This window comes from Aedes albopictus, chromosome 1, assembly GCF_035046485.1.
Source record: "Aedes albopictus strain Foshan chromosome 1, AalbF5, whole genome shotgun sequence".
Classification (NCBI taxonomy): domain Eukaryota; kingdom Metazoa; phylum Arthropoda; class Insecta; order Diptera; family Culicidae; genus Aedes; species Aedes albopictus.
This window is the reverse complement of record NC_085136.1, coordinates 319436142-319463436: the sequence shown is the minus strand read 5'-3', so window position 1 is coordinate 319463436 and position 27295 is coordinate 319436142. Positions and strand designations below refer to the sequence as shown.

The 27295-nt window shown below is 45.5% G+C and overlaps 1 protein-coding gene across 2 annotated transcripts in view; it reads right to left on the bottom strand.

Annotated features, from left to right (window-relative positions):
- Positions 1-7962: 7962 nt before the first annotated feature.
- Positions 7963-27295, bottom strand: part of LOC109398559 (uncharacterized) — a 553507-nt gene continuing 534174 nt past the window's right edge. For both annotated transcript variants that reach the window (XM_062847204.1, XM_062847205.1), the window contains exons 6-7: positions 8842-9111; positions 7963-8743 (exon numbers count right to left, since the gene is read on the bottom strand). In XM_062847204.1, the coding sequence (XP_062703188.1) occupies positions 8327-8743; positions 8842-9111 (687 nt within the window). In that variant the 3' untranslated portion in view covers positions 7963-8326. The remainder of the gene's footprint in view (positions 8744-8841; positions 9112-27295) is intronic.

Here is a 27295-nt window from a genome sequence, read left to right as displayed (position 1 = left end):
TCCATCACCTTGTCGTAGTCCCCGTCGAGATTCGAATGAACTGGATAGTTCACCTGAAATCCTTACGCTGTTCTGCACACCGTCCATCGTTGCTCTTATCAGTCTTGTAAGCTTCTTGGGAAAGCTGTTGTTGAACTTATTATTTTTTAATTTTAATTTAACCCTTTAGAGACGATATTTTTGTCTTTCTGGATGCAACTTCACTAGTCTTGAACATGTTTGTAAAGGTCAGTTCTCTCGGCTGGGCTAATGTGACCCATCCGTCTCCAAAGGGTTAAATTGACCCAGATATCTATCGCTATTTGATAAGTATTTAATGATTTCTTATTCTATCGCTTTATTTTTTTTGTTTAAAATGTATCATCATAGACGTTAAAGAACCCCTTTTTGTGGGGACTTGTGCTATGTAACTCCGTTCGAAAGGTATTCGATTTTCTAAAAAAATTAAATAAAAAAAAGGCACTTTTCATCAAACTTTTTTTTGAGTTCCAAAAAATAACACGCCTGTTTTATATGTTTTAAAATGATAGGGTACATGTTTTAATTATGGTTATAGTACTAATTCTAGCATCAAATTAGGCAAGGAATCATAATACCCACGCTTTTTGCACCATTTCATTGCAGAAACGAAGAATTGATCTTCTCACCATACTAAAATTCAGCTCATTACTACAAATCTAGTACTACACCGAACGTGCCCCATTGAAAAAACAGCCAGAATACCATAAACCAATTCAGGAAAAAATGTTCTAAATTGGTCAATTTTAAAGCTACATATAAAATTTTTTTGGCGAACTTGCTCAAAATTAATATACATACAACTTTGCTGAGGAAAGCATAGAACTATTCCAGAAAATAGACAAATTGAAGAGAACAAGTATCTTGAATAGTATGGATCACCCTAATTTTCATGTACATTAGAATAAATGAAGACCATATTTGCCTAAAAATAATTTGTAGGAGGTAAAAGCGTAGTTCCGTCTTCGCATAACGTTGAAAATATTTCCCTTGGACTGGTGCTGACTATGTTGTCCGACAGCGACCTTTGTTGGTTGCTGATTCTAACGTCTCTTCCGCCACCTGCGGTAAACGATGAATTCCTTGGTGATGATGACAACTATTCCTCGATTTCTTCCTGTTGGTTTTCGATCCGTGAGTTGTTTTTATCCTCCTCATCTGCTTCAGAGTCTCTTCGATTCACTGAACGTTCTCTCGTCAAAGTATTCGGCACTGCACCTTTATTGCTACAACTTGGATTGTTCAAACAGTCACTATTCACTTTCACTGAATCATTCGTCGCGTTGTAAATGTCACTGAGCATTGCGTCAAGGTGCATTGTTTATATTTGATACGCGCCGTTCATCGAGCATGGACGCTTGATTATCGCACGTCTCTTTTTGTAATGCGACAGCGGAGATTAAATCCTAACGATATCATCTAGGTCGACATATTTTACAGAAGATTCAACTTGGCAAATGAATTTATGAACCAGTGTTTGACAGACTTTCAGATAATGTCCGGATTTATTACGTGTTCTGAGTTATTAGGTCATGCTTCCCTCTTGCAAGAGTGCTTTGACCCTTGGTACTTTGTTTTTGTGCGTTGTGGATCCAAGGTTGACCACGTGACGCAACTGTAATTCGGCAAATTCTTCATCGGCAACTGTGTACCCATTATGACCTTTAATGAATGCGACAAATCGGGAGTAACAAAACGGATCGATTGCAGTGGTTCTCAGTTCCTATAAATCTCCTAGCACGCTGTCTTTTGTATGTTATCATTTACTTAACTACTCACGACACGATGAACCCCTCGGGTTTTGTAAGATCTTAGCTCATTGTAGTTGTCCTCGTTGGCTCCCGGGCAATATCTATCAAAAGATCGATAGCAGCGGTGTGATGTGATAACGTGGCTCTCCAAACATGCGATTCACACTCGCTGACGAATCTTGAGGCCGTCACGGTTCTGCCGACCGTTGTTCGTAATCTGATGACTAACGCGAAGCTTGGAGTCATGCAGCACGCCTCCGTGCGAGCATACTGCAGGGCTAGCAACAACTGCAGAATTTACAACCATTACCTGTAAAGCGTTATATCAATAGAAATACACTAGAACGCTGGTGGCGCTGTACTCAGTTTTCCTATTTAATTATTTTAATAACTTTAGTTGTAATAATTGATTGTGTTTAAGTGCCTATCTTGTAGAGGACCTTTTGTTTTGGTAAACAAAATTTATTTGAAAGTTATAGTACCGCTACTGACGCTGTAAGGGCGAGGCACACTATTGAGGGATTTGCACAAAAGTGCACGCGGCCTATCGCTTCCGAAAGGTACAGCCGCGGTTTTCACTCCCTGTTTACTTCATCCTTATGGGAAATAACATTGCGGCGTTTCCTACGGTGCGGCTGTTCCTTTCGAAAACGATAGACCGCGTGAACTTTTGTGCAAAGCCCCTTTTTGAAACATTTCAACGGCCGCGCGGTGTTTACGTTTCAAGAAATCTGACAATAGATGTTAGTCACACGAACAGTCGCGACATTGGATTTCTGTGGCTGGTTATTCTAATGTTATATCCTACTGAAGCAAAATGACCTAAGAGAGAACCCCAGACGCTTCTGAAAATGTGTGAACTCGAAACACAATGAGGATGGACTACTCGTGGAAAAGTTCCTTGGGATTATTGCATTATGTTGCTCCTGCTTGGAGAAATGCAACCAGGGATGGCATTCACCATCAAGTGAATGTAACTCTTTGCAAATGGTGAATGCCATCCCTGATATGCAACCTTTCCCAAATCACTTCAATAGTGCGTTCAATAAGGTTGAAGCATCGCTTATCCAAATTGTGCATGTAAAATGTAGAAATACGCTCACTAATGTTTGTACACTTGTCCAACTTATGATAATCGCACAGCAAGTGAGATCTGCTATAAATAAGCTAAAATATTCTACTTCATCCGGTCCTGAAGGCATCCCTTCATGTGTTTTGAAGAAATGCATTGAATCTTTGATATGGCCGTCAACAGTGCTCTCCAACATTACTCGTTGGTGATGTCAAACTAGTTTTCGCCGTAAAATGCCTCCAGATTTGCCCCATCTTACAACGCCAACTTGACTTGTTTATTACATGGCGCAAATAACGCTTAGTATCTATAAATGTAATGTCATTTCGTTCCATCTTAAAATCTACCCGCAAATGTGCCTTCGAGCAAGTTTCTCGAATGCTTGGTTTAGGCACAGTGGTTGAGGTGTCACTCTTGACTCAGCGCTTTCTTTCTGACTGTATAATGATGATGGTGATCTCAAGGACCAATCGACAATTACAATATATTTTTAAAATTGCGACGGAGTTGCGTGATCCTTTGTTCGAGATTTCAATATGTATTTATTATTTATTTATTTATTTAGTTTAGCATTCATTGAATCGTTATGCTGTGATATCCCTACTGGGATGTATAAAGAAAGATAAGAGGTTATTTTGTCTATTAGATATAGATAAACGAACTCAAACCAGCTTTTCCCCATCAGGCGTCATTATGTCTTGCAGTCAGATAAGGCATCAGATAATAAATAAACAAATGAATATCCCCCTTCCCACTGCCAAAAACTGCTTCTCGTGGTGACATCGTGGAGATACAGAGGTGATCTCGATCTATGTTGGCAATGCACTGTGACCCCGTGCAGAGCCGTTTACACTCTGACGACCTCTTACTCTCTGAGGCGTTTGCGACTCTTACATTATTCGCAAACTTTTAGTTACAGAGTAAACGTCCTCCATGTCCAACTCAGTCTCAAGTACCCACGGGTGTCGCACTAATCTCCCTTACCTTCTCCGATAGCTGTAAAGACATGGTCTGTGCCCCTTTTGATTTCAAATTGCTTGATGTACCCAACGATACACAATGAGAGAGATAAGCCAGCCCAAGACTCCATCTGCTGGTTCTTTGTGCAATTTTGATTACTTTATTCAATAATGGAGTAGCAACTACGATGTGTACGGTCATCAATGCTCTTAGTCATGTTTTTTTGTGCTTTGCAATATTTAGAGTGAGAGAAATATTGATAGTGAGCTTGAGCTGGGGCTCCAGTGTAAATGAATTGAATGAATACTTGACATACCTTAAAATATGTATGCGCACATCAAATTCACTCTTGATTTGTCATCAAAATAACTACACGCTCCATTTCTTAATAATAATTTTATTATTCCATTTCATTTTCTTTTGTCATTGAACAAAACATTTTTCACTTGTGTTTGATTTTTTTCTTTCAGCTTAGTATGACTATATTTGCGCTACATCCTTCTGGTTAAACACTTGCCGGAGTGCAGAATCCACCATTCCGTTTTGTTGCCATCCGGGATTTTGCTCATGTGTCAATCTGTTTTTGCGTTTCATCAATTGTCATATTTTTTCACTTTTTTTTCTGCCTCTCTCTTCAGGTTGAGTATTTACGTATCAAAAGAAACATAACATGCTGTTTTATTTAGTTTTTTTGTTTTTCAATTTCTCTACATTTTATTTTTATTATCTGCTCGGTTTTTCCACCTTTCGCACATTGTAACTATGTAGCCTGCAAGAAGCAATCTTCTCAGATTATACACCTGCACCGTTGTTGTTGCGTTGTTGGAATTGAAAACAATTATATCTACATATGCAACTGAAATGGTAATTGCAAAAGGATGTTCGAACCCGATTCCGATTCCCTAGTCTAAACAGAGTTTTAACATTTGCCCAATTTTTTTGTTTTGACACTCATCAATCACTTTCGTTCCTCCACTGCACTGATAACAAGCGGCTCATCAGCTGTGTGTGTGATTTTTTGTTTTGTTTTAATCTGTCGCTATTTCGAGCATATGAGATTAGGTCATCCACCTATCAATGCTCAGCACGTTTGGGGGATTGTTTTGATTTTATTTTGTCTACGGGCCATACCGATTCGATTGCGTTTCCTTAATCGATCGGGTGTATGTCTCTGTGTGAGTGTTTTTAACGATCATATTTTATACGTGTAATTTGGCTATGGTACAACAACGCGTGATACCCTATGCGTGAGGAATCGGCCGTCGATCACTCGCATCTGGTTCGAACCGGGTTGGAATTACTTACGTTTGGCTTGTTTCACTAGATCATGAGCTATTTATACAATCAGCTGAATCGTTTTCCCTTTTTCTGTGTTGTATTGTTATGATACATTTATGTATATAAAAAACATTTTGTCCAGTTTTCGCCCAGTTCGTTCCACTACTGGTTAGTATTGTAGTTTATCATACCATTATCAACCTAGTTATGTATGTTTGTGGTTTCAGTGTTTACCTAATTTTTTGTATTTTTTATCAATCTAACATCCCATATTGTTCTCGAGTTACGCCTAAATATATGTACCGGAATACAAATTTCATGTTTTTGTTTCTTTTTAGCATTTCTTACTGTCCGTCTTTAGATTGCACCCAATGTTTTTGAATTCGCTCTGTACTGTTTGCGAATCTGCGTTTCTTTATGTTGATTATTTTGTTCGGCAGCAACCTTCGGAAAAAAAAAACTCTCACTTGCGGATTACATTATTGTATTATTTTAATTGATTTGCTTGGCTTACACCTTAACTGCGAGTCATTTGTTTCGATTTTCTATCACGATTGCGGATCAAAGGTTGGTTTGGTTTTGCGAATACAGTGGTGCACCGATTTTGCATGCCCCCAAATTTTATATTTTTCCTAGAATTCCATGAGCGATTTCTCAAGGGATTCCGCCAGGAACTCCTTCAGGGATTCATCCAGGAGCTCCTTCAGGGATTTCTTTAGAGATTCATTCAGGAACTCCTTCCGGGATTCGTCATGGAACTTGCTCAGTGATTCCTCCAGGAACTCCCTCAGGGATTCCTCCAGGAACTCTCTCAGGGATTCCTCCAGGAACTCCCTCAGGAATTCCTCCAGGAACTCCCTCAGGGATTCCTCCAGGAACTCCCTCAGGGATTCCTCCAGGAACTCCCTCAGGGATTCCTCCAGGAACTCCCTCAGGGATTCCTCCAGGAACTCCCTCAGGGATTCCTCCAGGAACTCCCTCAGGGATTCCTCCAGGAACTCCCTCAGGGATTCCTCCAGGAACTCCCTCAGGGATTCCTCCAGGAACTCCCTCAGGGATTCCTCCAGGAACTCCCTCAGGGATTCCTCCAGGAACTCCCTCAGGGATTCCTCCAGGAACTCCCTCAGGGATTCCTCCAGGAACTCCCTCAGGGATTCCTCCAGGAACTCCCTCAGGGATTCCTCCAGGAACTCTCTCAGGGATTCCTCCAGGAACTCTCTCAGGGATTCCTCCAGGAACTCTCTCAGGGATTCCTCCAGGAACTCCCGCAGGGATTCCTCCAGGAACTCCCGCAGGGATTCCTCCAGGAACTCCCGCAGGGATTCCTCCAGGAACTCCCTCAGGGATTCCTCCAGGAACTCCCTTATGGATTCCTCCAGGAACTCCCTCAGGGATTCCTCCAGGAACTCCCTCAGGGATTCCTCCAGGAACTCCCTTATGGATTCCTCCAGGAACTCCCTCAGGGATTCCTCCAGGAACTCCCTCAGGGATTCCTCCAGGGACTCCCTCAGGGATTCCTCCAGGAACTCCCTCAGGGATTCCTCCAGGAACTCTCTCAGGGATTCCTCCAGGAACTCTCTCAGGGATTCCTCCAGGAACTCCCGCAGGGATTCCTCCAGGAACTCCCGCAGGGATTCCTCCAGGAACTCCCGCAGGGATTCCTCCAGGAACTCCCTCAGGGATTCCTCCAGGAACTCCCTCAGGGATTCCTCCAGGAACTCTCTCAGGGATTCCTCCAGGAACTCTCTCAGGGATTCCTCCAGGAACTCTCTCAGGGATTCCTCCAGGAACTCTCTCAGGGATTCCTCCAGGAACTCCCGCAGGGATTCCTCCAGGAACTCCCGCAGGGATTCCTCCAGGAACTCCCGCAGGGATTCCTCCAGGAACTCCCTCAGGGATTCCTCCAGGAACTCCCTTATGGATTCCTCCAGGAACTCCCTCAGGGATTCCTCCAGGAACTCCCTCAGGGATTCCTCCAGGAACTCCCTCAGGGATTCCTCCAGGAACTCCCTCAGGGATTCCTCCAGGAACTCCCTCAGGGATTCCTCCAGGAACTCCCTCAGGGATTCCTCCAGGAACTCCCTCAGGGATTCCTCCAGGAACTCCCTCAGGGATTCCTCCAGGAACTCCCTCAGGGATTCCTCCAGGAACTCCCTCAGGGATTCCTCCAGGAACTCCCTCAGGGATTCCTCCAGGAACTCCCTCAGGGATTCCTCCAGGAACTCCCTCAGGGATTCCTCCAGGAACTCCCTCAGGGATTCCTCCAGGAACTCCCTCAGGGATTCCTCCAGGAACTCCCTCAGGGATTCCTCCAGGAACTCCCTCAGGGATTCCTCCAGGAACTCCCTCAGGGATTCCTCCAGGAACTCCCTCAGGGATTCCTCCAGGAACTCCCTCAGGGATTCCTCCAGGAACTCCCTCAGGGATTCCTCCAGGAACTCCCTCAGGGATTCCTCCAGGAACTCCCTCAGGGATTCCTCCAGGAACTCCCTCAGGGATTCCTCCAGGAACTCCCTCAGGGATTCCTCCAGGAACTCCCTCTGGGATTCCTCAAGGAACTCCCGCAGGGATTCCTCAAGGAACTCCCGCAGGGATTCCTCAAGGAACTCCCGCAGGGATTTCTCAAGGAACTCCCGCAGGGATTCCTCAAGGAACTCCCGCAGGGATTCCTCAAGGAACTCCCTCTGGGATTCCTCCAGGAACTCCCTCAGGGATTCCTCAAGGAACTCCCTCAGGGATTCCTCAAGGAACTCTCTCAGGGATTCCTAAAGGAACTCCCTCAGGGATTCCTCAAGGAACTCCCTCAGGGATGCCTCCGGGAGTTCCTTCTGGGATTCTTCCAAGACGTCCCTCGGAGATCCCTCCAGGAGTTTGTTTAGGGGCTCTTTATGAAGATCATTCAGCGATTTCTCCTGAAGTTTCTTTTGTCATCTTTTGTCAGAACCAAAGCATTGCAAAACCGCACTTTCAAACCATATTCCACATCAAACACCTAATCCCGCGCAATCGATTCTTTGTTAAAGCAATACGCCTTGGTAAAAAAGCTCAAATACATATATATTACATGTACATTTCAACAGGTTTGCGTCCTTCCCCTAGCGCCGAATCCATTCTCCTATATGGTTTCTGTATAAATATAATGTGTTTTCAAGTTCCAAGACTTGCTGTGTGTCATACACTGCCTTCGTCTAACTCAACATTCCCTAAATTTATGTACACCCACCGACGACCGTCCCCTTTAAGCCCATCACAACCCTCGGCCCCCTTTCGAACAGTAGTGGTGTCGGCACAACACAACTAGCGCCAACACTAACCCCATTACCGTGCTACTGCTCCCATACGCGGCAGCCGGAGCATCCCCGCTTACCGTCAAGGCCGAATTGTCCGGATCGCCGTTCCGTCGGTTGTGCGACCCGTCCAGCCCGAGCAGCGAGGGCGAAACCGTCGTCACCAGATCGCTCACGATGAGCATCTTGTGGACACTTTTGGTGTAGATGTGCAGAATGGAGATCTCGCACATTATCGCCAGGCTGGTTTGCATCGGGGGCATCGTTTGGTAGATGTCCTGCAGGACTTGGCTGTGCGGGTACATGTCCAGCGAGGAGAATGTGGGAGTTCCCTCGAACGTGCGGTACGTGATCCGTTGGTAGGGCGATCGGTGGATCTGGTGGGATGGGAGAGAATATGAGGAAATTCAGTAATCCGGTAGTTTTAGACTGTCGTTGATACCGTGTGTAGGACCAAAGTCAACGAAACACTCACCTTCTTCGAGTTGATGTACCAGGTAATGTTGGCCGACGGAAAAGATGTCCCAACGGTACAGATGGCCCGGAAGCTGTCCCCGGTGGTAATGTGCGTTTTCTCCAGCTGCATCTGCGGGTCCTCTTTGGGCAGTTCGACCACTTGCATTTTGGCGGACCGGATGTCCGTATGGAAGAGCGGTGCATCTTCGGACACTTCGCACTGAAACTGCCCGGTCAGGTCGCGGGTTACGCCCCGTAACGTCACCGACTGGGAATCCGATTGGGTTTCCTGGGAAGATGTATAAGAAAAGGGAAAGAGAAAAGGAGAGTGAGTTATCTCGAGAGGTCATCGGAAATACATCTAGGATCTTTTTGAGATTTCCTCCAGGAGATCGTTGGGAATTAACCCAGATTTTTTTTTTAAATTCCTCCTGAAGTTCCACGGGAATACTTCCAGGAAATCCTCGAAAAATTATCAACAACAGAGATGGTTTCGGCTTTGCTGTCTTGTTTTAGTGGAACAAACTATTTAATTTAGTGCGACATTTCCACTAAAACAACACTGCATAGCTGAATCTATCTCTGATCTCCAATCACAGTCGAACCAGCATAACATCCTTAAGAACTTCCTCGGAAATTCTTTCAGAAGATCCTTGGCAATTTTCACAGCAAATCCTGGCAACTTCTTTTCCAGGAGTTCACCGGAAGATCTACAAAAAAAACTTCCCGGGAATCGTTCTAGGAGTTTCATTGGAATTCCTCCAGGAGTTATCATCAAGAAATCTCATCAAGACTTCCTCGGTAATTTCTCCAGTTGTTCCACGAGAATTCCTCCAGCAGCTCGCTCGGAATTCCTCCAGAAGTTCCCTGGTAATTCCCTCAGGATTTCCATGAGAATTTCTCCAGGGTACCTAGGGAGTTCCCTGCTAGGAATTCTTCCATGGGAATTCTTCAATCTGTTCATCAGAAATTTCTAAAGGAGGGCCGCGGATATAACTCCCGAAGTTCCACGGGAATTCCTCCAGGAGTTCTTTGAACATTTTTTAGTTAGTTCCTCGTGAATTCCTCCAGGAGTTCCTCAGGAATTCTCCTAGGAGTTGCTTGGGATTTTTTTTTTCAGGAGTTCCTCGGGATTTCATCTAGTAGCTCCTCGGAAAATTTTCCAGGAGCTCCTCAGGAATTCTTATACGAGTTTCTCGGGAATTCCTAAAGAAGATGCCCAAAAATTCCTCCAGAAGTTCGCCAGGAATTTCTCCAGGAGATCCTCGATAATTTTCCAGGACTTCCTGGGAATTTCTCCAGATATTGCCCGGGAGGTTTTTCAGGAAATCTTCGGAATTCATCCAGGAATTCTTCCAATATTTCGCTGGAGGAGACCTCGGGAATTCTTCCTAGAGTTCCCTGGAAATTTCTCCAGGAGTTGCTCGGAATTTCTTCCAGGAGATTCTTTGGAAATCTTCCAGGACTTCCTCAGGAATTCTTCCAAGAATTTCTCGGGAATCCCTCCAGATGATCCCCAGAATTTCCTGCAGGGTTCTCTGGGAATTCCTACAGGAGTTTCCTGGGAATTCATCCAGGAGTTCTCCGGGAATTTATCCAGAAGTTCTCCAGAAATTCCTACTGGAGTTGATCAGGAGTTCATCCACGAGATCACCGATAATTCTTCCAGGAGTTACCGGAAATTGCTCCAGGAGTTCCGAGAATTCCTCCAGGTTTTTCCCGGTAGCTCAAGGGAGTTCTTAAGGAATTCTTTCAGGAGTTCCTCGGGATTTCTAACAGCAGTTCCTCGGTAATTCTTCCGGGAGTTCCTCGATAATTAATCCTGAAGTTCTCCGGAAATTTCTCCTGGAGTTCGTCAGGAACTTCTCCAGGAGAAATCCTCCTTGAGATCCCCAGCAATTTCATCAGGAATTCGCTGGGAATTCTTCAAAGAGTTCTCGGAGAATTCTGAATAGAGACGAACCAGCCAAGGGCTGAAAGTCTCTTTAATAAAGACAAATCAATCAATCAATCGGAGAATTCTTCCTGAAGTTTTTTTTATTCCTTCATGGACCGAGAGTTCCCCGGGAATTTATCCAGAAGTTCTCCAGAAATTCCTCCAGGAGTTCGTCAGGAACTCCGTAACGAGATACGATAATGTGTTACCCAGGAGTTCCTGCTGGAATTTGCTCGGCGTTCCTCGAGGAGTTTCCCGGGAATTCTTCCGGGAGTTTCCTGGTAATTATTCTATAAGTTCTCCGGAATTCCTCCAAAATTTCGTTGGAAATTCCTCCAGGAGTTCCCCGGGAGGTCGTCCAGGAGTTTTCCGGGAATTTCTTCAGGAGATCCCCGATAATTCTTGCAGTAGTTCCCTGGAAATTCTTGCAGGAGTTCATACGGAATTCATCCAAGAGATCTCCGAGGAATTTCTCCTGGAGAACCGTGATAATTCCTACAGTAGTTTCATGAGTAGATCCTTGGAAATTCTTCCAGAAGTTTGATGAGAATTCATCCAGGAGTTCTCCGGGAAATTCTTCCACGAGTTCCTTGGAAATTCATCCCAGATTTCGCTGAGAATTCCTTGATTGGTTACCCATAAATGCCTTCAAGAGAATCCCAAGGAGTTCATCCAGGAGTTCCCCGGGTATTTCTCCAAGAGTTCCAGGGGAGTTCCTTCAAGTATTTCCTCGGGCATTCCTCCAGGAGTCTCCCGGGAATTAATCCGGAAGTTCTTCAGTAATTCATCCAAGAGATCCCAAATCCAGAAGCTCTCAAAAACACGTTCATGAGCTCTCCGGAAATTTCCTCCAGGAATTCCTCGGAAATTCACCCAGGTGCTCCTAAAGAATTTTTCCAGGGATTTCCCGAAAAAAAAAATCCTTGAAGATCCAGATCCAATAGATCCAGAAGTTTCCGGGATCATCTAGGAGTTTTTCGGGAATTCCTGCAGGAGATCTTTGGGAATCTTTCCAGGAATTTCTCTGTAATTCCTGCGAAGGAACTACTGTACAACTGTTAGAGGTATTCCCGAAGAACCCCTTAAGAAAATCCCGGAGCACTCCTGGATGAATTTCTAGGGAACTTATTGAGAAATTCCTGTGGAACTCTTGGAAGAATTATCAGGGAACTCCTGAAGGAGTTTCCAGAGAATTTCTGTGGGAATTCTCTAGAAACTCTTGAAGGAATTCCCAGGGAGTTTGTGCAGTACTTCCCAAGGAACACCTGGAGAGACCCTGAGGACTTATGTGGGAATTCCCGAATAACTTCTAGGGAAATTCCCGAAGAATTTCTCGAAGAATTTTTGAGGAATTTCCTTAAGAATTTCGAGGCAGCTCTTGGAGGAATTCCCGAGGACCCTCTGGAGGAATTTTCAGAGAATTCTGTGAGAATTCTTGGGTAACTTCCATAAATGCCCGTGAAACTCCTGGAGGGATTCCCCAAAAGGAACTCATGTAAGGGCTCCCCAGAGGGTACTCCTGGAGGAGTTTCTGGGGAAATCATACAAGAATTCCCTAGAATCTCTTGAAGATATTCCTACGGAACTACTGGACGAACTCCCACGGAACTCTTAGAGGAATATCTGAGGAACTTTAGAGGGCATTTTGCGAGAATTTTTGGATAAATTTCTGAAAAAATCCTGATTTTCCTGATGACAGATAGCCCGAAAATTGCTCCTTCTGATAGGGCGGCGTTTCTGGTGGGTCGTGGACTGATTTGTGGTGGGTCGCGAAGCCTTGGGCGATATTGTAATAAATGTCTCAATTAGATTATGACAAAAGATAGTTTTAGCCATTTTCCATTAAACATATACTCTCTAACAAAATCAGCAGAGTTATTTCAAGAAATTAGGTATCTCCTTAATCCTATTCTGCGTTGTGGAATCGAGTCTGGAACTATGAGTCTTCAATCAGAAGTTTTAAGATTCTGGTGAAATTTTTAATTTTTCTTGTGTACTAAAAATGAGTACAAGATGTTGCTTGCAGCTTGCATTTTCAGTTAGACTTACTCAACAGACAACCAGACGTAACACTTTCAACATTTTTCGGTTCAAATCATACTCACGAAAATATATTCGCTCAATGCTAAAAGGACTGAGTATGGCCAACCATGAACTAGGTGGCAGTAGTTGGCAAACATCAAACTCGAACAAAAGCTATGCGATCGCCACGGATAGGCGGTTGTCCAACTATTGAATTATTGAAAACCCTTGAATCGGAATACGATGGGAACACTTGGAATGTTACGTCTGTTTGTCTTTCCTTACACGTCGCAATTGGCATTTCAGAAAGATTTGAAATATAAAAAATCAGAAACAATTTACAAAATTCGATAAGAAACCAACGAACGTTTGATAATCTCTGTAGATTTTTTTTTTATTTTTAACTTCTGATTTTGATTACTATAGTGATTTTTATGGTGTTGCATGGAGCCAGACTGTACACCAAACGCTTACAGTAAAGCAAATATCAGCAAAACAAATTGATGAACTTTCAATAATATTTTGCAGAAATCCAGCACAGCCTTGTTCTTTATCAGAACAATAAAATAGTTGGGTGTTTCAGAAAATTGTGCTGAAATTGAGCTATTTGTATTACTCAATGAATTCAGTATGGTAAAAAACAACAAAAATTTTTATTTTTTTGCCATCAGAAACTTTTTAACCATCAGAAACTTGAAAACTTATCTCAAATTCATTCAAACAGTTTGATGAAAGGGATTACGAAAAGATCACAGAAAATCAAAGAAAGTAAGGTTAAGTATTAAGTAGATTATGAAAATACGTGCTAGTGAGTCGCCAAATTCTATAACAATCAAAAGTGGGTCGCAAGCTGGAAAAGTTTGAGAACCCCTGTGATAGGGTGTTGATGTGCGTGGGTGGATGCGGTTTGCGAGTGGAGATAGCGACCCGGAGTGAGGACCCAACTAAATGGAGAATCCAACAAGTACCGAAGTCGAACAGAGCACGAACGCGTTCTGAAGAAACGATGAGATGCAGAGATCACCACTGGCACCGCTGGAAATCGCAGCGATTGCAAGCAGTAGCACGATACGGAAAGAGTTCCAAGGAAATCAACATGAGCTTGGGTCTTCAAACCAGCGAGAGTTCACACCGACCATGAGGAGCAGCGCTGCTCCAGAGTCAGGTCTGGGTGATGTGAGGAAAAAGGTGCTGCAATAGCTGACGATTGAGAGCAAGGAGCGCCGAGAATGAGAGCAGAAACGGCTGAGAAGGCTCTGACGGAAGTCACAGGAAGGGCTGCAGTGTAAACTCTGGAGACGCCTAAGAGTCACGGCTCGGAGAAAAGAGGAAGAGACACGCCTGGAGATGAGGAAGCTCCGAAGCAACAAAAGAACACGCAGACGCCCGCTGACAATCACAGGAACGATGGAAGAAACAATGGATGGCGCACCGTTGAAAGCCAGCAGGTGACGAAGGAGATAATGGAAAGGAAGACGGAACCGAAATAGAAAGGGAAACGTCCGGCTCCCTAGGGGGAAGAGCAAGAGTGATGCCCTCATTGTCAAAGCGAGCGTCAAAACAACGTACACTGCGCTTTTCGGGAAGATAAATGAGGATACGGAGCTGAAGGAGTTGGGCGAGAACGTGGTTTAAAACACTGTGCACGCAGAAGAGCGATATGATCTTCGAGCTGAAGAAAGATCCAGCTGTCAAGAGTTTGACTATACCGGGAACTCGTCGCGAAGTCCCTGGGAAGCGATGTTAACGTGAGGGCTCTTTCATAGGAGGTGGTGATCGAGTGCAAGGTTCTGGAAGAGGAATCTGTAATTTGCACTAACCGATCAGTGTATGCTGGATGTTCCGGTGCAAATTCGGTAAAAGAAGTGATTGGAGGCACACAGATGGAGATGATTTGCCTACCGTTGCACGCGTATCTAATGATAACAGCCAGCGATGCGTAAGCTTAGCAGCCTCTCGTGGTATAGTAGCCCGAAGTACTTTCTTCCTCCGCAAAGATATCCACAAAGCCACCTGGAGATCACCCAACCATCAAACAGAAAACCAAACCGACCATGTTTTAATCGACGGTAAATTCTTCACGGATTTAACCAATATCCGCACATACCGCAGTGCGAAAGTAGATTTTTATCACTGCCTAGTCGCTGTATGCATGCGCTTTAAATCTTCGACAGTTATTACCACGCGTCGAAGTCGAACGCCGCGGCTCAACATCGAGCAGCTGCGTAACGTAGAAGAGGCTCAAGACTAGGCGCAGCAGCTAACAGTGGCCCTACCAACAGAACAGGAGCTTGGCACAGCTACACTTGAAGATGACTGGAGGGATATCCAATCTGCCATAGGTAGAACCTCGGCTGCAGTACTAGGCTTCGAAACTCCTAATCACAGAAACGACTGGTACGACGGCGAATGTGAACAGTTGAAAAACGAGAAGAATTCAGCATGGACGAGAATGCTGCAACACCGTACGAGGGCGAATGAGGCACGTTATGAACAGGCGCGGAACAGGCAGAACTCAGTCTTACGGATGAAGAAGCACCAGCAGGAAGAACGAGATCGCGAAGCGATGGAAGAGCTGTACCGCGCTAAGGACACACGGAAGTTCTACGAGAAGCAGCTAAACCGCTCGCGCAGAGACTTTGTGTCACAAGCCGACATGTGCCGAGACAATCACGGAGATCTTCTCACGAGCAAGCGTGAGGTGGTCGAGAGGTGGCGGCAGCATTACGATAAGCACTTCAATGGCGACGATGCCTGCACCGAAGGTGGCGTGGTAACAGATCTAGGAGTACGTGCGCAGGACGAAAGATTCCCAGTTTAGGGGCCAAGAGATTGAGGGGGAGGTTGGCCGGTTAAAAAACATCAAAGCTGCAGGAGCAGATCAACTACCAAGCGAGTTACTAAAATACGGTGGAGAAGCACTGGTGAGAGCACTACACTGGGCCATTACCAAGATTTAGGGGCATGAATGGATGGAAGGTATCGTGTGTCCCATCTAAAAACAAAGGGCGACAAGTTGCGACGTAACTATCGCGCGATCTTACTACTGAGCGCTGCCTGCAAGATACTCTCTCAAAATGTATGCCTCCGTCTATCACCGATTGCAAGAGAGTTCGTGGGGCAATATCAGGCGAACGGACCAGATATTTTCCAACCGTCAGGTGTAGCAGAAATGCCGCGAATACAACGTGCCCACACATCACTTGTTCATCGATTTTAAATTGGCGTATGACACAATCGATCGTGGTCAGCTGTGGCAGATTGTGCACGAATACAGGTTCCCGGATAAACTGATTCGATTAATCAAGGCGACGATAGATCGAGTGATGTGCGTAATTCGAGTATCAGGGAAACTCTCGAGCAAGCTTGCTATTTGATGAAAACATTCGCGAAATGATGCGATTTGCTTTCGACAACGAATACGTTTTTACCCATCCTCGCTTTATTCAATCAACCTCCCATACGAGTAGCACACGAACGGACTCAACACTGATCAGCATAGTTGACTCTTCCTTTTCACCGTTGAGCTGTTGCGTTCTAGCCAAGCATCTCTTTTCATCGCTTTCGATGCTTTTCGACAGCTTATCGCGAAGCATCGTTGGCTGGAAGCTTTATTAGTATGGTATCGGTACATGCGAATGTTGCTTCTGTGTGCGTGTCGAGCGTTCGTGCCGTAGCTTCGCAAACCAACCTATTCGGTATGGTTCGGCTGTTCGGTCGAGCGTGTGGCGGCACGGTCAGATGTGTGCGAAATCGTTTGTGATTTACATCATGTTCGTTTTGCCAACTCTTTGCTGCTGGTCATCGCTGACCAGTGCACAGTTCAATCGCACGCGATAAATATACAGTTGATGAGTTGTGATGAGCACTAGTGAGGTGATAATTTGCATCATTGCTCTCGAGTCTCTTCGAATCTCGCAGAGGGTTACGGCAAGGTGATGGTTTTTCGTGCTTGCTGTTTAACCTTGCTTTTGAGGGTTTAATAAGAAGAGCGAGGTTATATACGAATGGTACGATCACAGACAAACAGCCATAGTACTTAAGGACAGACTTGTTAGAATCCCAAAATGGCCGCCACAATGGCCGACTTTTTCACCTACTCACGATTTTGAGCGCACAAATCTCTTCGTAAACAAAACCAGCGCACCTGATCTTCCTATTTTAAGCTTATTACAAGTGAGCAAGAACAGAATAATGAAATGCACTGTTGTTTAAAGTTTGCTTCTTGAGATTTGTACGGCTGAAGTTCTGATGAACTGTAGATGCAGGATTTCAAGACGTTTGTCCTTAAATCGCAATCGTCGCACGATTGAACGGTCATTTTGAAAGTAAAGTGTTGTTCGGACTGTGTTCACATGTATCATGGTGGCGCTGTTGTGCCTACAACACCTCTCAATTTTGGAGAGAAATTAACGCGACGCCAACCAACGTTTACATCAAATGACTCTATCATGAACCTTCAATCATGTTTTATGAATGGTTGACGCCACGGGGGAGTCATCCCCTGCTTAATTGTTACCTCGAGCTGAGGGAAACAACACCTGTAAATGAATGCTTCGGATTAAGCATTATAGAGGGTGCTAGTGAGATGCCACACGATGTTTTTGAAACAAATTTCTTCTTTCATATTGTAACGTTTTGCGTTTTTTAGTTAAATTTAATGGAATAAAACAAATAAATAGAATAAAATTTATTTCAATTTGTGTTGTATTAATGTTAACGATAAAGAAATATTTTATTTGTTCGTAAAATTGGTCCATGCCTGTTACTTATGCTCATGTATGTCGTAGCGTTTGTAAAAGCTTACGTGATTTGAACTTTTATAGCATAATGCGAATGGCGCGTATCTACTTTCTGGCAAATTACAGTCATACTGCAAATTTGTCGCCATGCATGAAAATCGCCATGCAGAAAATGTTGGCGCGATTTTTAATAATAGTCATCGAATTCAATAGTGGGACTTTTGAAAAGCGGCACAGTTTCTTAGCGCAACGATTGCTTCAAATCGATCATTTCGCTACAAGATCGGCTTGAAGACAGAAGTGCGCGAATTAAATTCGAAGTATCTACCAAGTTTGATTTGAGTTTGAGTTGAGTTTAAGTCAGTTTAAAGTGAATTGAAGTCTAGTTGAGTTTTTGGTGAAAGTTATTCTCGAATTTCAAAGGTAAAAGTAGTGAGTGAGTTTAAAAAAGTTATAAGTGATGTTAAACGTATTTCTATGTGATTTCTGCAATTGATTTATTTCTCGAAGAAATTGAACTACGAAAAAAGGTAATTTTTTGATAATTCAATTAAACGTGCTTAAGATTAACATAAATTCCTGTTGGACGTGTAACGCCTAGCGCTTTTTTCGTACGGCTGGTTTTTTCGTCGTCGTTCGGCGGTATCCCTCGCCGAATCGGGGTTTCGTAGGCGGATTGAACCGCCAGTTTCGTCCGTGAGTCATCGTTTCGACCCGTGTGCCCAGCAAAGGCCCGCCTTCCAGAAGGCAGTCAAACGGAGGCGCGAGTGAAGTCGCTCAACCATCTCAGTAGCGAAGTATTCCCGTCGGCCGCCAATTACCGGTAAGGCCCTTTTCCGTTACACCCCGTGGGCCGGAATTAACGAGTCGGTTCGTAGCAGCGTGTCGCCAATTGCACGTCACGAACCCGGTCCGTATCCAGGAAGATAGAGGTCGCGGCATTCCCCGCTCGGTCATAGCTGGAAGCATAGTACGCGAAGCCGGGTCGCTGGGCTCTATTTGCCCCTTTATTGACCGGATAAAGACCATCCCGGGAATCGCTCGGCATCCGCCGAAGCCCTCTCGTTCGTCCAATAATCGGAAGCTTCCGTCCAGCCGCCACTCCCTTCGCACCGGTAGTTCGGCCATACTGCACACGGGTCCCTTTGTCGACGCTGCGCGCCAAATCGCAGCACGGACTCGTCGGCAGTCGCCATTCTGCTGTCGCCATTGTCGAACACCGAGGTAGTCACCATCGTCGAGTCGTTGAGCTACGCCACCCCGTCATCGAGCATCGCAACTCCAAAACCTGCGCAGGTATGTAAAGAGCTTTTAGTTACATAGCCATGTTTGCTCTTTTTCCATTCCGTACGTAATTATCCCGTCCAATACGAATGAAGTTGCTAAAATAAATAGTTAAAGTTTTGAAAATTAGTTCAGTTCCGTTACGTTTTACATTGCTTTTTAATATACACTCAGAAATAAATGTATACACGGAATTACTATTTTTTATGCATTTTGTATCCGCATCTCTCTCACTCACTTTCCGTTTTCATGCTATCCGCTGCTTCGTCTGGGTTGACAAATCACTTCGCTTCAACCCAGGCTAAACGGCAGATAGCATGAAAACAGAAAGGGAGTGAGAGAGATGCGAATACAAAATGCATAAATAAAAGTAATTCCGTGTATACTTTTATTTCTGAGTGTACATACTCACTACAGTCCGTTTCGTTTTGATTCCGTTTTCGCTCGTATGAGTAAGCATCCCTTCCGATTTTCCATAAGTTCTTTTAGCCTGTGAAAGAGTTGGAGTTTAGTTTGCGGTTTCGAAGAAATTCTGCCGTTATTTCCATGAACCGTTCAAAACCGTCCCTGAGTGAGAAAGTCTCTAGCAAAGTCGGGCAAAACTAAACACGACCGGTGGTCTCTCTTTGAGAGTGGCGCTTAAGCCACCGCGTTTTTACAATTCCTCGTGAACAGTTTACGAACGGTTACAATATTTCAAAATATGTCTGTTTGTCTGTGGTACGATTTTCACGAAGTCCGTTCAGCTGCTTGGTTTCGCTGATGTTATTGACATAAAATCTCGCAACTTTGAGACGATGGCGGAAACGCACATCCGACTAAAGAATGAAGCCAGGTGAATGCGATTAGTAATTTATGTGTCGAAGACAAAGTACATGATGGCGAAGGGCTCCAGGGAGCAATCACCGCGCCCTCCACCCCGAATTTATATCGACGGTGATGAAATCGAGGCGGTTGAGGAGTTCGTGTACTTGGGCTCGCTAGTGACCGCCGACAACGACACCAGCAGAGAAATTCAGAGGCGCATTGTGGCAGGAAATCGTTCTTACTTTGAACTCCGCAGAACTCTACGATCGTACAAAGTTCGTCGTCACACGAAGGTAACTATCTACAAAACGCTGATTAGACCGGTAGTCCTCTATTGGCACGGAACATGGACTCTACGTGCAGAGGATCAACGCGTCCTTGGAGTTTTCGAACGGAAGGTGATGTGTATCATCTACGGCGGAGTGCAGATGAAAGACGGGACTTGGAGAAGGCGAATGAAACAGGAGCTGCATCAGCTGTTGAGAGAACCACCCATCGCCGACACCGCGAAAATCGGGAGGCTACGGTGGGCGGGTCACGTCATCAGGATGTCGGATAGCAACCCGACTAAAATGGTTCTCGCCAGTAGTCGTCAGAGCGTATTCAGTAGTGCTGCCAGTATCAACAAAACTGATTTAGTATTCATGATTATTGAATGATGAATGATTGTTGGATTTGAGAATTAAATTCAAAAATGTATTTTATCAGCTAAACATACAAATAGTGAACTTCAGTTCGACTGTGTAAAAATCATCATCTTCACTACCGGTTTCTGCCAGGCCATTGTTTCCCATCGAGCCAATCTCCTAGCACTAAACTAGTTTCACACCCCTGCTGGGCAGCATTCAGAGCTAGGCATGGATTGTATTGTTGTCACCATGAACGAACGGCACACGCTGCCGCTGCTATGATGCCAACAACGAACGACGGCTATGATGGCAATAGTTCATTGCCTGTGATTCAACCATCCACCAACTCCTCTCCCTCTCTCCCTTGCCATGGTTCACTCGATCCAAAGCGCTGACAAATGCATTGTTCCACGCGAAATGATGGCGGATGTTAATTAAAAAACACTTTGTAATATTTTAGCTCTAAAATGTGTGAGCCAGTTTCCGCTTTTCCGTTCCATCCACATCACATCCACTCACATACAACAGATATTGCACTGTGCTAGGAGAAAATAGGACGGATTCCTTCTGAATAGACCTGCACCATTACCATTTCAGCCAGCAGCGCAGGGGAACACAAAAGATGGCGCTCAATCGTTTCCACACGGTGAAGTCAACTGTATTCTGCTTGCTGCTGTTATTGTTGGCTGCCTGCATCGTCGTCGTCGCCATCGTAACTAAGCAAAAGGCTCACCACATGCCCAACGAACGAATTCCACGGGACGACTTATGTGATCTAGTACTGCTGCATCAGCAGTCTTTCCATATATTTTTTTTTGTTTTGTCTGGCTCGATATGCATCGGAACTATTGTGGCCACTTGCCGGTGCTTTCAGGAGACTGCTCGCTCGAATTGAGCTTCTCGTCCGGTCCGTCGTCGTCGTCAACGTGGTCCAGGTCCGATAACAGAAGCATTCTGCTCTCGAACGAAACAAAACCCACGGCGAATTCAATGATGAACTGCTGCTGCTTTTTTTCTGCGGCTATACGGCGTGGTTCTGCTGATACCTATAGACAGAGTATTATGTCCTAGGTGTTGACGCGAAGCATTTCCAAAGTAATATCCACATATGCAGGTGGGGTGCTTCCGGTGAGACCGAATCGAACCGTGTCCTTTGAGTCATGTTCAAACCATGAAGAGTTTTTTTTTTGTGTTGGATCTCTAGAAGGATTACGGTATGAATTTTGTAGGCTTGAGATTAACAGGCCGACATGGCTCAATGTAATGATCCAATCAACCCCCCCGTAACTTGACAGTTGAGCTCAGTTTCGCGTACCTACTTGCAAATCGCAGATGTCGCTACTGTTCGTAAACAACGGGTCCATCCTTCACTGACGCAACAATTTTTGTCCATGCGAAAACACCTTTTTGTTTCGTGGTGAGTGGAAGCCAACAAGAGGCTAGCGTTTCGTATCAAAAGGACGTATTCAACAGAAGCGCAAAAACTAATTTTCATTGAATTGAAATTATTTTGATTTTTCTTTTTTATTTGTTGTAAGAAATGTATTAAAAGCGCATGTTTAAACGGTCTTGCAATTTATTGGTGACTACGCATGCTAGACTAAACCGAAGATCAAACTCGAAAAAAAATCTGCAAATGATTATTTTAACTTCCATTTTGGCTTTGCCACCAGATGCGTAGCTGCAAAATGTTTTCATAAGTAACCTAATCAATTACTTGCTGGTGCTTAATAACCGCACCAGAAGAAAACATGAGTTTCTTATTAATTTTATGAAAGCCGACTATTTTGCCTTTACCCGTTTTATAAATACAATGTTCGCTTCTAGTACACAAATTCATCATGCCGCACGTAATTTGCATTAATCTACCACAAAAAAAGCCGAAACAACAAATAAGGGTTTCAGTTTAATGTTTTAATATTTGTTGTGCGATTTGTTATTGTCGGTTATCGTCCTTTTCAAAAGTAGTGCTTGCCGCTTCGAATCTGACAGTACCACCCGGACCAAAATTTTTAGGTACGCTGACGTTGTTCGGCAGCTGTCAAGAAGCTCCCGGGTTGGATCCAATCCAATGAGTTGCATGTTCAATGCAATAATTGAACAGGTATGATGCTCTATTTTTTAAAAATCAACGGTATTGGAGATGTTCGCACTATGGTGGTGAATGTGGCCAAAACGAAGTACATGCTGGTAGGTGGAACTGAGCGAGACAGGACAAGTCTTGGCAGCAGTGTTACCATAGACGGGGATACCTTCGAGATGGTAGATGAATTCGGCCAGCTTGGTTCCTTGCTTACGACTGACAACAACGTGAATCTTGAAATACGAAGGCGCATCATCAGTGGAAGTCGTGCTCCACCCCTGCATCAAGCGTCCCATGTATAGGACGCGGGAAAGACTGATGGTCCTCTACGGATATAAGGCTTCGACCACACTTGAGCAGACTTACAAGCACTTGGTTGTTCGCGAGACGAGTGGTAAGGACAATTTTTGTTGGCATGCAGCAAGAGAACGGTGTGTGGCAGCGAAGGATGAACCATGAGCTCGCTACACTCTACGGTAAACCCAACATACTGAATGTGGAATAAGCTGATCAGATACGGTGGGCTGGGTATGCTGCGCAATTCAGATCCCATTGTGATCCACTAGCCTCTGCCCAGCAACTCCTATCCCTACCTCCACGCGGTACCGGCCGGAAACTACGAGCAACCTTAGGGAAGATCGGGTAACCAACCCCGGTGGGAACTTTGGTCGTAGGCTGACAGGGAAGGGGGGGTTTGCTCCGGTAAACCTGAGCGTCTGTTCTCCAGGAGGAGCGGCTCACAACAGCGTCTGATCCCCATGTTAGGGGCGGCTGATCTACGTCCGAGTGCCAGGGAAGGACTCTAAGCTCAACTGTGCACTATGGTCCTCCGGAAAGTAGGGGGTTGGTGTCAGGCCCTACGAGCCAGCCGTAAAAAACCATTGTAACGGAAAATCAGCAACAGAATAATACGAACCGAGACCAACGGCAACGACCCCAGCGAACAAAAAGGACTTGCGATTGGAAACTCGGTACGTGGAACTGCCGATCTCTCAACTTCATTGGGAGCACCCGCATACTCGCCGATCTACTGAAGGACCGCGGGTTCGGCATCGTAGCGCTGCAGGAGGTGTGTTGGACAGGATCCATGGTGCGAACGTTTAGAGGTAATCATACCATTTACCAGAGCTGCGGCAACACACGCGAGCTGGGAACAGCTTTTATCGTGATGGGTGATATGCAGAGGCGCGTGATCGGTTGGTGGCCGATCGACGAAAGAATGTGCAGGTTGAGGATCAAGGGCCGATTCTTCAACTTCAGCATAATAAACGTGCACAGCCCACACTCCGGAAGTACTGATGATGACAAGGACGCATTTTACGCGCAGCTCGAACGCGAGTACGATCGCTGCCCAAGCCACGACGTCAAGATCATCATAGGAGATTTGAACGCTCAGGTAGGCCAGGAGGAGGAATTCAGACCGACGATTGGTAAGTTCAGCGCTCACCAGCAAACGAACGAAAACGGCCTACGACTCATTGATTTCGCCGCCTCCAAAAATATGGCCATACGTAGCACCTTTTTCCAACACAGCCTCCCTTATCGTTACACCTGGAGATCACCACAGCAGACAGAATCTCAAATCGACCACGTTCTGATTGACGGACGGCACTTCTCCGACATTATCGACGTCAGGACGTATCGTGGCGCCAACATCGACTCCGACCACTATCTGGTGATGGTCAAACTGCGCCCAAAACTCTCCGTCATCAGCAATGTACGGTACCGGCGACCGCCACGGTACAACCTAGAGCGACTGAAGCAACCGGATGTCGCCTCAGCATACGCGCAGAATCTCGAAGCCGCGTTGCCAGACGAGGGCGAGCTCGATGAGGCCCCTCTAGAGGACTGCTGGAGTACAGTGAAAGCAGCCATCAACGACGCAGCCGAGAGCACCATCGGGTACGTGGAACGGAATCGACGGAACGAATGGTTCGACGAAGAGTGCAGAACGGTTTTGGAGGAGAAGAACGCAGCGAGGGCGGTAATGCTGCAGCAAGGGACTCGTCAGAACGTGGAACGTTACAAACAGAAGCGGAAACAGCAGACCCGCCTCTTTCGGGAGAAAAAGCGCCGCCTGGAAGAAGCGGAGTGTGAAGAAATGGAACTGCTGTGCCGTTCCCAAGAAACACGGAAGTTCTATCAGAAGCTCAACGCATCCCGCAACGGCTTCGTGCCGCGAGCCGAAATATGCAGGGATAAAGACGGAGGCCTCTTGACGGACGGACGTGAGGTGATCGAAAGGTGGAAGCAGCACTTCGATCAGCACCTGAACGGCGTGGAGAACGTAGGCACGGGAGCCCACGGCAACGGAAGGAACGACGACGCCAGTGCAGCGGAGGACGGAAATGAACCAACTCCCACGCTGAGGGAAGTTAAGGATGCCATTCACCAGCTCAAAACCAACAAAGCAGCTGGTAAGGATGGTATCGCAGCTGAACTCATCAAGATGGGCCCAGAAAAGTTGGCCACCTGTCTGCATCGGCTGATAGTCAGGATCTGGGAAACCGAACAGCTACCGGAGGAGTGGAAGGAAGGGGTAATCTGCCCCATTCACAAGAAAGGCGACCATTTGGAATGTGAGAACTTCAGGGCGATCACTATTTTGAATGCTGCCTACAAAGTGCTATCCCAGATCATCTTCCGTCGTCTGTCACCTAAAACAAATGAGTTCGTGGGAAGTTATCAAGCCGGCTTCATCGACGGCCGGTCGACAACGGACCAGATCTTTACCGTACGGCAAATCCTCCAGAAATGCCGTGAATACCAGGTCCCAACGCACCACCTGTTCATCGACTTCAAAGCGGCATACGATAGTATCGACCGCGCAGAGCTATGGAGAATCATGGACGAAAACGGCTTTCCTGGGAAGCTGACTAGACTGATTAAAGCAACGATGGACGGTGTGCAAAACTGCGTAAGGGTTTCGGGTGAACTATCCAGTTCATTCGTTTCTCGCCGGGGACTGCGACAAGGTGACGGACTCTCATGTCTACTCTTCAACATCGCGCTGGAAGGTGTGATGCGACGAGCCGGGCTCAACAGCCGGGGAACGATTTTCACAAAATCCGGTCAATTTGTGTGCTTCGCGGACGACATGGACATTATCGCTAGAACATTTGGAACGGTGGCAGAACTGTACACCCGCCTGAAACGCGAAGCAGCAAAGGTCGGACTGGTGGTGAATGCCTCAAAAACAAAGTACATGCTGGTAGGCGGAACCGAAAACGACCGGATCCGTCTGGGTAGTAATGTTACGATAGACGGGGATACTTTCGAGGTGGTGGAGGAATTCGTCTACCTCGGATCCTTACTGACGGCTGACAACAACGTGAGCCGAGAAATTCGGAGGCGCATCATCAGCGGAAGTCGGGCCTACTACGGGCTCCAGAAGAAACTGCGGTCGAAAAAGATTCACCCACGCACCAAATGCACCATGTACAAAACGCTAATAAGACCGGTGATCCTCTACGGGCACGAGACATGGACCATGCTCGAGGAGGACCTACAAGCACTCGGAGTTTTCGAGCGACGCGTGCTAAGAACGATCTTCGGCGGTGTGCAGGAGAACGGTGTGTGGCGGAGAAGGATGAACCACGAGCTCGCTGCACTTTACGGCGAACCCAGCATCCAGAAGGTGGCCAAAGCCGGAAGGATACGTTGGGCAGGGCATGTTGCAAGAATGCCGGACAACAACCCTGCAAAGCTGGTGTTTGCAACGGATCCGGTTGGCACAAGAAGGCGTGGAGCGCAGAGAGCACGATGGGCGGACCAGGTGGAGCGTGACTTGGCGAGCATTGGGCGCGACCGAGGATGGAGAGCGGCAGCCACAAACCGAGTATTGTGGCGTACTATTGTTGATTATGTCTTATCTTAATGATGTTGAACAAATAAATGTATGTATACGGTGGGCTGGGTATGTTGCGAGATTGCCGGAAAACGACCATGCAAAGTTGGTGTTCGCTAATGAACCGGTTGGTTCAAGAAGTCGTAGAGCGCAGAGAGCACGTTTGGCGGACCACGTGGAGCGTGGATTTGACGATCAATGGGCGTGACCAAGGGCGTGACCGTTGTTGGAGAGCTGCTGCTGCAAACCGAGTATTGTGACGTACAATTGGTGATGCAAAAATGAAATGGAAGGCCAGAGCTGCTCATTCATATGTTCTTGCGAAATCTGATGTTGTATTCGTTGTCAACCTAGCTGTTGTATTTGCACCACGCTGGTCTGCAATGCAATGATCAACTATGTAAACAAGAGCAATCTCAATTGACATGTATAATGTACAAGTTACATCGCATAAGATGCAGCAATATTGCAAAGCTAAATTACTTGGATTGGAGCGATATCTTATGCGTTTTACAGTGTGCAATATTGCGATATAATGTAGCGTCTTATGCGACTCAGCTATATTCGCAAAACAACAATTTTTGTCACCACAATGTCGAACTAATGACCTTTTTATTCACAAGCCGCACTTCACACTTCAACACCAAACACTATTTATGAAACAGGGAAATCAAAAACCACAATGATGACTATGTATTTTGTCGTAGCTGTTTAGCACTACTTTCTCAGTCAAACAGCAGCTCTTCCATTGTTATCACATATAAAATCACATTATGTCAACAAACGATCCTCGCATTTGCGAGTTTATATGTATACTTCAACGAGTTTAGCTTTACATTTATACCTTTATACCAAGTGAAGTTGTATTATAATGGCAGTACGTAGTAAAGTTAATTAATTTAACACTTTTTGAGTTCACTCAAAGCACGTTTAACACGTTTATAAGTTATGTTCATCGCAATAAAACATTAGAATGTCGTTTCTTACGATGTAGTCAAACCTTTTATGAGTTGATTTGTTTTATTGAAAATTTTTATCAGATACAGGGGGTGGCCAAAATGCTTGGGATGGCCAACTTTTTCTTCTCCCACAAGCTGTAACTTTTCATAGAGTGCATCAAAAA